This window comes from Eriocheir sinensis, unplaced genomic scaffold (genome assembly GCF_024679095.1).
Source record: "Eriocheir sinensis breed Jianghai 21 unplaced genomic scaffold, ASM2467909v1 Scaffold85, whole genome shotgun sequence".
Classification (NCBI taxonomy): domain Eukaryota; kingdom Metazoa; phylum Arthropoda; class Malacostraca; order Decapoda; family Varunidae; genus Eriocheir; species Eriocheir sinensis.
In genome coordinates, this window is record NW_026112219.1 from 95001 (window position 1) to 107500 (window position 12500).

Sequence of the window (12500 nt, forward strand, 5' to 3'; positions counted from 1 at the left end):
CATATTTGACATCAATTACTGTAGTAAATGAATTAGTGAAAGTAACAGCATTATTAGTATCAACAAAACCAGCAGTACACAACAGTGTCACCAACGTCGCCATAAAAATACAGTACCACCAGAAAATAAAATCATGAACAGCAACCGGAGTATCAACAACAACAACAACAAAATCATCAGCAACAAGAAAACACGGGAACTTAACAATTGTAAAAGCAACATCAGCACTCAAACACCTGCAGCAACGTCAATAAAAATACAGATTTAGAAACTTCAGACAAAATTTGAAACGGGAAGCCTAGCAATAATAACTAAAAATATCAACGGCAACAGTTTACAATGGCAAAGAAAAAAACCGCCACCGCCACTACCAACGCAGCAACAAACAAGATCACAGTCACTTACACGGACAACATCACCGCCCCCACTAAAGGTATCGCCGCAACCACAACCACAACCACAACCACTACCACCACTTACACGAACAACACCACCGCCCCCTCTACAGCTATCGCCACAACCACAACCACTGCCACTACCACCACTTACACGGACATCACCACCGCCCCCACTAAAGCTATCGCCACAACCACAACCACTGCCACTACCACCACTTACACGGACAACACCACCGCCCCCACTAAAGCTATCGCCACAACCACAACCACAACCACTGCCACTACCACCACTTACACGGACAACACCACCGCCCCCACTAAAGCTATCGCCACAACCACAACCACTGCCACTGCCACTACCACCACTTACACGGACAACACCACCGCCCCCACTAAAGCTATCGCCACAACCACAACCACAACCACTGCCACTACCACCACTTACACGGACAACACCACCGCCCCCACTAAAGCTATCGCCACAACCACAACCACAACCACTGCCACTACCACCACTTACACGGACAACACCACCGCCCCCACTAAGGCTATCGCTACATCCACAACCACTGCCACTACCACCACTTGCACCGACAACACAGATGCCACACAATATGAATTACACATTTCACGAGTGGCTGCTGCAGAACGCTTAACCTCTGACCTTGCTATTACTTTAGACTGGACAGTATATAGTTGTCGAGCTTCAATGTGCTACAAACAATTTATCCACCTGACAACTCGACACATCTTTAACAAAAAAATCACCCCCTCCCTTTTACATTAGACGCTGAATGACATCGAAGTGAATAGGTTTCCTCGAGGTTGAGCTTTATGGATCGTCTCCACCAATCATTCTCCCATCCCAGATGCAAACTGTACACAAAGGCTTTTTTCCGCTCCTGCATGTAGTATGTGTTCCACGTGTTGGGGGTTCCACTCGAACAGCTCTTTTGAACAGAGTCAAATGTGTTTCGTCTCATCAGGTTCCCTCCTCTTACTGACCGTATCCTACCCAAGAGTTCGCCGCAGTGCTCCTTTTCTTGTCATCTATTATGGTAATTTGCATGTCAACTGATCTAGGTTTGATGACTACATGTCTGCTTCACCTCTCCCGCGGCTTCTCTACAAAGTACTTTTCACTTTAGCTAATCCTCATGTTGCCCAACCTCCTAAAACAATAGTTAACCAGTTCCTTTAATCTTACATCCCTTTCACTGGGAATCTCTTGTCTGCATCGGGTAACCTCCCAAACAATGACAGATTATGAGCTTGGAACTGTCCTGTCTCCTTTTTGTGGGAGCAGCGTGTTACAGTATTATTTTTTTTGGCTTTGTTTTGCCCTTTGTCTGCTTCCTTTACAGACCTCCCCCCCCACACACACTTTCCGCTACCACTACCACTTTGGCCAATTGTATGTGCATCTAAAAGACTCACACATCCACCGCTGCCGTCAACAAACCACAATCACCACCAACATCACTCTAGGCAACACCTCCAGCAACTATTTGATAGCGCATAACACCGTCATTATTATTAGCGTCACCATTACTGTTTATCTACACTAACTGCCTCATCAGCAATTATTTTGTGCCATACTTTATTTCATTTTTCAAGTAGGTAACACAATATATGTCAACACTACCATGACCATGATCGCCATTCCACCAATAAACATTCAGACAAGTGGACATGGAAAGCCTATTGTTCATGGATATGTAATCAGAATCACATATATTGACCGCAAGCTCCAAAGATAAGACATCAAAACCGAGAGATAAAAAAATAGAACCAAGAATACGAATATCGATGAGACAATGCGATGGTGGTAGAGATAGACCAAAAGATAGACAGATAGATAGATAGATAGAGATGGATAAGGCTAGATAAATAGGGAAAGACTAACAAGTGGGTAGATAACAAAAATAGGACTGATGCATATATAGAGGAATGCCCATTTTTAAATCTGCTGATATACTGTGATGGTGGCGGTAAAGAGATGGACACAATACATCGACACACACATAGATAGCTAGGCAAATAAACAGACAGCTAAACTACATAAACAGATATATGTGCAGATAAACAGATGGGGATATAACTATTGTCCACTCTCATGATGCAGGGTGATGGTGGTGGTATTGATGGTGGTGGTGGTGGTGGCGTTGGTGGCGCTGTTCGATGGTGGTGGTGGTGGTGGTGGTGATGATGTTTGTATATTTTCCGCCGTCCATGAACGCGTGGCGTCGACCATTGGTAAAAATGTTTCCTAGTTGTTGTTTGCAAAGTTGTGTGGTAACAGCGCTGTTGACGTAATGCCTCGGGGCACACAATTACTGCCTGGCCGAGAGAGCGCCGAGCTAAAAGCCAGTGTCACTTTTATGTCGCGCGGTGGTGGTGCATCCTGGCGGGGGGAGGCAGGGGGAGGGGGGCTGATTATGGGGGGAGAAAGGGCAAGCTAGTGGGGAGGGGGGGAACATATCAATATCCCCTCCCTCTGGTGCTGCTGGTGGGTGTAATGCGACACACACTGTATATATGTGCAAGTCTGTGTGTTTGTTTGTGTGTGTGTTTATTTGTTTGCGTGTGTAAGTTTATCATGCTACCGACAATTATTTCTCTCTCTCTCTCTCTCTCTCTCTCTCTCTCTCTCTAACACACACACACACACACACACACACACACACACACACACACACACACGGAGGTAATGTTCCAGATCAGGATGCTGTTAACAGATTAAGTTCTTTAGTAAGGAGCATCGGTTGTTATTGTGTTTTTACGTCCAACGCCTCCAGCCATCACTTAGCATCACCTTCTTTATAATCCAATAGTCATCACAACAGTAAAGACACACACAAAAAAGGAAAGTTTCATTTAGTCGGCGCAAAATCTGTGGTCATATGCCGGAGAGAGACAGGAGGGGGAAGGAATTATAGAAGAGAGCAGATCCCAGGAGACGGGACGCAATCCCTGATTAATACCTGGTACCCATTCACTGCTGGGTGGACAGGGGCGTAGGGTATCGGAAAAGCCGCCCAATAAAGACACAAAATATAAATTCCACAATGCATCTCGACGTATCTCATACCAGTATCACCACCGCCGGCAGCAGCAGCAGCAGCAACAACAACAACGACACAGACCTAAGCAACTAAAACCGCTGTCACCCAACACTGCATCAGCCCTTTATCACCACTGCACAGAGCTACATCATCCCCGCCTCCCTGCACACCACCACCACCAAATACTACTATCACCACCGCCACCGCCACCACAACCACCAACACCACCACCTCCTTCGCCACCATCCCCATTACTCAGCTGCAGCCTGAGTTCAATAATATAAAAACTACCATTTCCAAAACTCCGTGTTCATTGTGTTACTTTAGGAAAGGAATGAGATTTTTTTTGGAAGAAAGATCCATTGTCCTTCCTTCTGGTGACGCTGAGGTAATATACGAAAACAATGTGTGTGTGTGTGTGTGTGTGTGTGTGTGTGTGTGTGTGTGTGTGTGTGTGTGTGTGTGTCAGAGGTTTGCGAAGGCCATCCCGCGGGCGTCGACAATGTGCAGTGGATGAGGGAACACAATGCAAACATTTCGTGAGTGCGAGGCGGGTGCTGAACTGCTGTTGAACTGGAGAAGTTGGAGGAGCTATCAAGACACATCTGGGGAGATTTTTGGTCCCCTCCTCAGGTGGGAACTCCGAGACTGGTGTTGATTATCTTTCCATAATAAACTTTGATAAAGTTTGAGGAAATGGTGTGTGTGTGTGTGTGTGTGTGTGTGTGTGTGTGTGTGTGTGTGTGTGTGTGTGTGTGTGTGTGTGTGTGTGTGTGTGTGTGTGTGTGTGTGTGTGTGTGTGTGTGTGTGTGTGTGTGTTGCATGTATGAAGTTTGGTGTAGAAAGTAAGAGAACCTACCTATGGATAGGATGTTGAACAACTAGTCTCTATAGCTGATGAGACAATAGGGAAACAGAGGTGAGGTCACGGTAAGGTTTTTGACACCCTTGCAGCACCCCTTCGCCTTCTGTATATATCTCACCGGGAGTGGCTTATGTCCGTTTCGGCAGATGTCTACCTGCCAACTCCTTTCAATATCAATGCATACAAAATTATCAACGCATCCAAAGACATAAAAAAACCTGAATCCACCATAAACATATATCGTACCACCTCAGGGGTACGTATGTTGAACTTGCCAGATCGGTGAAGAACTCTCGCCTACCAAAAAGGAATTACGAGATTAGGGTAGCCAACGAGGCCAACAGCGATCCCAAGGTGTTCTTTAAAACAAGGGACAGAATTAGACCGTTGAAAACAAACACAGATGAGCTCGATGAGAATGGAGAAGATACAAGTCAAATGTTGAACCCCTACTTCCTCTCAGTTTTCAGACAGGAAAATCTAGCAGCCATCCCGGAGAAGGTTCAGGTATGTGAGGGCGAAGATAGCGACAAGTTGAGGGATGTGACCATGACAAGGCAGGTAGGTAGTCCAGGATGAGATTGGTAGGTTGAAGATAATTAAATCGCCAGGTCCAGACGAATTATTCCCACGGGTTCTGAAAGAATGCAAAGATGTCTTCAGTGGCCCACTAACCGATATCTTAAGGATGTCGGTAAATTCTGGGTATGTGCCCAGCCTATGGAAACTTGCTAATGTGACGCCGATTTTAAAAAAGGGAGACAAGTCAGCCATCTCAAATGATCGTCCAATTAGCTTAACATCAGTTGTAGGCAAGATGTTGGTGTCAATTATTGTCAGGAGCATTCGGGACCATTTGGAGAAGCATAGTTTGATTCACGACTCACAGCATGGGTTTATGAAGGGTAAGTCATGCCTTATTAACCTGTTGTCATTCTACACTAAAGTAGTCGAGGCGGTTGATAGAGCTAGATGAAAACTGACACTATATCTACATTTCAGTAGAGCGTTTGACAAAGTCCCTCATCACCGGCTATTACTAAAATTAGAGGCTCGGCATAGATGGTAAAGTCTTGAACTGGATCAGGGCGTGGCTTAGAGGTAGGAAGCAGAGAGTGCAAATCAATGGTAAAAAATCTAAATGGGACAGTGTTCCGAGGGGAGTCCCACAGGGGTCGGTGCTGGGTTCACTGCTTTTTATCATTTACATCAATATTTTGGACACTGGAATTATTAGTGATGTCAGTAAGTTCGCAGATGATACCAAGATCGGTAGAGTAATCCAGTCAGTTCAAGACGCTAGCATTCTCCAGGATGAGCTAGACAGACTGTATGATTGGACGGGGAATTGGCAGATGGAATTCAATGTCGGGAATTGTAGTATTCTGAGTGTAAGTAGGAATAACCCCTCACACAATTACTCCTTAAATGACACTCCTCTAAGCCAGTTTGGGTGTAAGAGAGACTTAAGAGTCTTAGTGAGCACTTACCGCCGTCCTAGGGCTCAATGCATTCAGGCTAAGAATCGTGCAAACAGGGCAGCCTACTGGGTTTCAAATCAAAGAGCGTAAGGATTAGGGGCGCTTAAGTCATCCTCAAACTTAACTTAGCACTACACTAGTTAGACCTCATTTTGATTATGCGGTTCAGTTCTATAGAATGTACCAAGATGTTATAATCTGTACAGAGGAGGAGGGCAAAAATTATTCAAGGGGTGAGAAACTTGCCGCATGAGGATAAACAGAAACATTTAAACCTGCATTTTCTAGAAAGGTGAATGTTACTAGGAGACTTGATTGAAGTTTATAAATGGATGAAAGGCTGTAAAAAAGGGGATGTCAATAGGGTTTTGGTTGTAGAAGAGCCAGGTAGGGCACCTAGCAATGGTTTCAAGCTAAATAAATTCAAATTCAACGAAGATATGGGCAGGAATTGGTTTACCAGTATAGTCGTGGATGAGTGGAACAGGCTTGGCAGTCATGTTGTGAGTGCCAATACCATAGATACATTTAAGAAGAGGTTGGACAAATTTATTAATAGTGAGGTGAGGTGGGGGCAGGCTTACAGGAACTGCCTTGTAAAGGTCAACTGGCCTCTTGTAGACTCCTTACGGTCTTATGTTCTTATCACCACCAAAAACAATAACATCAAGAACACAAAGACTCACGTTTGTAACCGAATCCATTGCCACCCAACACTGCATCAACCCTTTAAACCACTGCACCACCACCACCACCACCACTACTACCTCCACCACCACCACAATTATACTGGCGTCTGTGTCCAAAGAGATAAAAAAACACCCATTTCCAAAGACTTTGTGCTCATTGTGTTACTGTAAGAAAAGACAAAGGAAAAATAGCGGTTTAAAGACCCGAGGAGCCTATTTAGGAACAGCTGTCTTTGTAATGAGAGAGAGAGAGAGAGAGAGAGAGAGAGAGAGAGAGAGAGAGAGAGAGAGAGAGAGAGAGAGAGAGAGAGAGAGAGAGAGAGAGAGAGAGAGAGAGAGAGAGAGAGAGAGAGAGAGAGAGAGAGAGAGAGAGAGAGAGAGAGAAGGATGGCAGGCAGGCAAAATTAGATGAGGAAAGAAAAGGAGAGAGGGAAAGAAAGCGGAAGAAAAAGTAAGAGATATAAAAAAGAAACAAAAAGAGACGGGAAGGAATGAGAGGAGGAGGGTAGGCGAAAGGAAGGAGACAAGCAAAAAAACGATCCGAGGGGAGAAGGGAGAGAAAGGAGAGAGGAAAGAGAGGAAAAGATCAGACGAGGTAGAGCGAGGAGAGGAGAGGTGAGGAGGGGAGAGGCGTGGTATGACAAGAGGGAAACGGAAGGGAAGGGAGGGGAAAAGAAGGGAAGTCAGGATAAGAGGAAAGGAAGGGAAGGGAAGGGAAGGGAAGGGAAGGGTAGGGAAGGGAAAGAAATGGAATGGAAAGGAAGGAAAGGGAAAGAAAGGGTAGGGAAATCAGGATAAGACGAAGGGAAGGGAAGGGTAGGGAAGGAAAAGAAAGGGAATGGAAAGGAAGGAAAGGGAAAGAAAGGGTAGGGAGGTCAGGGTAGAAGCAAGGGAAGAGAAGGGAAGGGAATGGAAGGGAGTAGAAGGGTATGGAAGGGAAAGGAACGGAATGGAATGAAAGGAAATGGAAGGGAAGGGCAGATAAGTTAGGATAAGAGGAAAAGAAGGGAAGGGAAGTCAGGATAAGGGGAACAGAAGAAAGGGAAGCAAAGAAAACAAAGGAAAAAGAGGAAAGAGAAGACAAAGGCAATGCAAGAGGAGGTAAGGAATATCAAGAGAAGGAAAGGGAAGGAAAAGCAAAGGAGGGGAGAAAAAGGGCGGGGAAATGAGATAAAGAGATGTGCCATAGGAAGCAAAGGGAAAGGTAGGAGAGGTGAGGCAAGAGATGGAAAGAGAAGGGAGGGGAAAAGAGAAAAGGGAAGTGAGAGGAAGGGAAGAAATGCCAAAGAATGAAATGGGAAGGGAAGGGAGGGAAAGGAAAGGGAGGGGAAGGGAAGGGGAGAGGAAGCGATGAAAAAAAAAAAAGAGAATGAAATGGAAGGGTAGGAAATGGAGGCATAGAGGAGGGAAGAAAGGGGAAGAGATGGGAATGGAAAGGAAGGGGATGAAAAGGAAGGAATAAAGGAAGGGATGAGAAGGAAATAAAGGAGAAAGAAAAGAAAGAAGTAAAGGAAAGAGGGGGAAGGAGTCCACCTAAGAAGGAGAAATGAGAAAAGAAAGAGAAGGGAAATGAAGGCTAGACAAAAAAGAAGGGAAGTCAGGATAAAGCGAAGAGGGGAGAAGGGAAGAAAAGGGAAGGGAAGGGAAGGGAAGGGAAGGGAAGGGAAGGGAAGGGAAGGCGAGAGGAAGGAAAAGCGCAAGAAGGAAAGGGAAGGGAAGGGAAAAGAAAAGCCAATCTAACAGTATGGAAAAGTAAGGAAGGAAACGGAACGGAATCAAGAAAACTAAAACAAGCGGAGATGAGGGGAAGGATGACGATGGAAAAGTACGAGGACGTCAGAACAGAGGAAATTTAAGGATGAGACGTGACGGTTAGCAAGGATACCGGAGCTGCGAAGTAATCAGTGACGGATATTGATACACTGATGACCCATTCATGCAGCACAGCCTCGCGCCCGTCATTGCGCAGTCAGATGAATCATTTTCCCGATCACTGCTCACTGGGTGGACGTTAGGCGAAAGGCAACAGAGAACAGACACCCGCGAGGCAGAATGTCACCTGTCTATTCCCTTCATTATTAACAGCGAAACAAAACAATAAGAAAACAATGTGACAAAGAGCGACTGTTAATAAATACCGCTTTTAAATACAATGATCTCTCTAATTACGACATTTTCACACACATAAAAGAGTAATAAGACAGTTTTATGCTTCAGTATAATGGAAAAATATAGAGAGACAGACAGTCATATACGTACGTAACTTGAAATTCGCGGAAAAGTCTACGGAACTATCAACAATAGTTTAATTTACTTCTAATTTTACAGATCAATAGAGACTGTGTGTGTGTGTGTGTGTGTGTGTGTGTTCTCCTCCTTCGTCAGCCTAGACCGTCCTTGTGACATTTATCTTTATTGCAATTTAATTTTCATTCTCCTACACACTCTGCTTTCCTTTCCGCCCACATACCTGTCATCTCACACGTCCTCCTCCTCTTCCTCTTCCTCTTCCTCCTCCTCCTCCTCCGACCCACGCATCTGCCATTTCACTTTTCCTCATCCTTTTTCGTCGTACCATATACATATTCTTGTTCCCTCTTTTTTTTTCTTTTTCTATTATTATTCTTCCTTTATTTCCACTTTCTCTTCTTCCTCTTCTTCTTCTTCTTCTTCTTCTTCTTCTTCTTCTTCTTCTTCTTCTTCTTCTTCTTCTTCTTCTTCTTCTTCTTCTTCTTCTTCTTCTTCTTCCTCCTCTTCTTCTTCCTCTTCTTTTTCCTCCTCCTCCCCTTCTTCCTTCTTCTACTCTTTTTCCTCCTTCTCCTCCTCTTCTTTCTTTTCCATCTCCTCCTCTTCCGCCTCTTCTTCTTCCTACTCTTCTTGTTCAACTTTTCCTTCATCCTTTTCCTCCTCTTTATCTTATCCTCCCCTCCTCATCTTGCCCTCATTACTTTTTCTTCCCTTTTTCAGCAATTTCTTCTTTTGCCTCACATTTTCTTGCTAGCATCCTCACTTATTCCGTCCTTCTCTTATCAGGTACTACATTTTCATCTTTCTTATATCCTCTCATTTTACTCTTCTTTCATTCTTTCCCAAAGTACTATTTATCTCCTGTGTCTTTTCTCTGATAAATTTATATTCTTCCGTCTTTTCTCTCTCTCTCTCTCTCTCTCTCTCTATCTCTCTCTGCGCTGCCACCTTTCATCTTTTCTTGCTTTCTTCTCCATTTTCTCCTTCCACATCATCCCTCTCCATAAATTTCCACCTTCATTCCTTTTTCTTTTCATCTCCCGAGCCTTCTTCCTCCCCCTCTCACTCCTCTTTCGTAACCTAAAAAGCCACACCTTCAGACTACGCACACTCCAAACGCGAGTTCGTGGGTGCGATGTTTAAGAGGAAGTTAGACAGAGTAATTCCCTGCGTGCATGGAAAATTGCTGTCCTGCTGTAGTCTCTAAACGTTACCGGAATTACTCTTGTTGCAGTTGTTTGTACTGGCCGGCGCAGGAGCTGATGGTGGTGAGGGAGGGTAATTGTGTGTGTGTGGGGGGGGGGGGGGGTGATCGAGGTCGCTGGCTTGGTGGCTTTATGGTCACGGTTATAGATTGTCAGTGGTGTGCGCGTGTGATGGTGGTGGTGTAGGTTGTGGTGACAGTAAAGGTGATAATCATGGCAATATATGTATCGCGATGTGGTGGTGGTGATGGCTGTGGGTTAACAATGTCAGTATTTTCATGAGCGGGATGGTTGTTATGGTCACGTGGCGATGGGACGATGCGTGCTGGTGTTGGAGGCATTGTGGTTCATTCTTCAGCGTGTGGCAGAGTAGTGGTCGTGATGGTGATGCTGGTGTGGTGGTGTCAGGAGGGTGATGTTAGGTCAGAGTGGATGGGTGATGTGGAAAGAGTGAGAAGCGTTATCACTGCAGGCGTTGTGGTGGTGGAGGTGGTGGTGATGGCAATGGGATGGGACGATGGTGTGGTGGTGTTGGTGTAATGGTGGCAGGATGGTGAGGTTAGGTTAGTTTAGGCGGGCGATGTGAGAAGAGATATAACAGCAGGCGTTGTGGTGGTGGATATATGACACAGGTGGAGGTGGTGGTGATAGCAATGGGATGGGAAGATGGTGCAACTGTAGTGGTGGTGGTGTTGGTGTAATGGTGGCAGGATGGTGAGGTTAGGTTAGTTTCGGCGTGTGATTGGGGAAGAGTTATTACTACAGGTGGTGGAGGTATGACAGAGGTGGTGGTGATGGCGATGGGATGAGACGATAGTGCGGCAGTAGTGGTGGTGGTGGTGGTGGTGTAATGGTGGCAGGATGGTGAGGTTAGGTTAGTTTAGGCGGGTGATGGGGGAAGAGTTATTACTGCAGGTGGTGGAGGTATGACAGAGGTGGTGGTGATGGCAATGGGATGGGACGATGGTGCGACAGTAATGGTGGTGGTGGTGTAATGGTGGTAGGATGGTGAGGTTAGGTTAGTTTAGCCGGGCGATGGGGGAAGAGTTATTACTGCAGGCGTTGTAGTGGTGGAGGTATGACAAAAATGGAGGTGGTGGAGGTATGACAAAGGTGGAGGTGGTGGAGGTATGACAAAGGTGGAGGTGGTGGTGGTGATGGCAGTGAGATGGAATGGTGATGTTAGGTTAGGTTGGGTGAGTAATGTGGGGAGAGTTATCACTGCAGGCGTTGTGGTGGTGGACATGTTACTAAGGTGAAGATGGTGATGATGGCAATGGAATGAGAAGGTGGTGTGGCAGCAGGGGTGGTAGTGCTGGTGATGGTATGACGGGCCAGAATGGTGTGGTTAGGTCAGGTTTGGTAGGTGATTTGGGAAGAGTTGACATTGCAGGTGTTGGTGTGGTGGAGGCAAAACCAAGGTGGAGGTTGTGGTGGTGATGGCAATGGGATGGGATGGTGGCCTGGCAGTAGTGGTGGTGGTGGTGGTGATGAATTTAGGTTAGGTTGGGAGGGTGACGTGGGACGAGCGTTATCACTGCAGGCGTTGTGGTGGTAAAGGTATAACGTAGTTTGAGGTGGTGGCGATGGCAATGGGATGGAATGGTGGTGTGGCAGTAGTGTCGGTGTTCCTGGTAGAGGCATAACCAAGGTGGAGATGGTGGTGTTGGCAAAGGGATGGGATGGTGGTGTTGGCAAAGGGATGGGATGGTGGTGTTGGCAAAGGGATGGGATGGTGGTGCTGGCGGTATGGTTAGCTTAGGTTCGGTGGGTGAGTGGGAAGAGTTATCACTGCAGGCGTTGTGGTGGTAAAGGCAAAACCAAGGCGGAGGAGGTGGTGGTGATGGCAAAAAGCGTGTAGGTGATGGCAGTGGCGGTGCGGTGGCGGCAGGCTAGTATGCAAGTTAATGGAGGGCAGGGGTGTGCTGCGGGAGTGGTTATTACTGTGGGGTTGGGGAGAGTGTGTGTGGATCGCAAAAATGCAAGCAGAAAAATTCTAATTTGTTGTGCAGTGGCGCGGATGAGGACACACACACACACACACACACACACACACACAATGAGAGAGAGAGAGAGAGAGAGAGAGAGAGAGAGAGAGAGAGAGAGAGAGAGAGAGAGAGAGAGAGAGAGAGAGAGAGAGAGAGAGAGAGAGAGAGAGAGAGAGAGAGAGAGAGAGAGAGAGAGAGAGAGAGAGAGAGAGAATGCCAATTAGCGTGGGGGAGAATGATAATGCGACTGTACCGTAAATTAATTAGGTGGTAGATGCCGCCAGGTGGCCCGTCATGGAAGTTTGACAGTTGCTCGTCTGGCGGGAGGAAAGTTACCAGCATGCGGAGGAGGAGGAGGCGGAAGAGGAAGTAGTAGTAGTAGTAGTAGTAGTAGTAGTAGTAGTAGTAGTAGTAGTAGGAGGAGGAGGAGGAGGAGGAGGAGGAGGAAGAAGAAGAAGAAGAAGAAGAAGAAGAAGAAGAAGAAGAAGAAGAAGAAGAAGAAGAAGAAGAAGAAGAAGAAGAGACGAAAAAAGATGAAAAGGAACGGGAGGGAAGGGAAGGG

At 46.1% G+C, this 12500-nt stretch overlaps 1 protein-coding gene across 1 annotated transcript in view; it reads left to right on the plus strand.

Moving 5' to 3' along the window:
• Positions 1-339: 339 nt before the first annotated feature.
• Positions 340-12500, plus strand: part of LOC126994687 (uncharacterized) — a 39581-nt gene continuing 27420 nt past the window's right edge. The window contains exons 1-2 of the mRNA XM_050853986.1: positions 340-1032; positions 4803-4889. Coding sequence (XP_050709943.1) covers positions 340-1032; positions 4803-4889 — 780 coding nt within the window. The remainder of the gene's footprint in view (positions 1033-4802; positions 4890-12500) is intronic.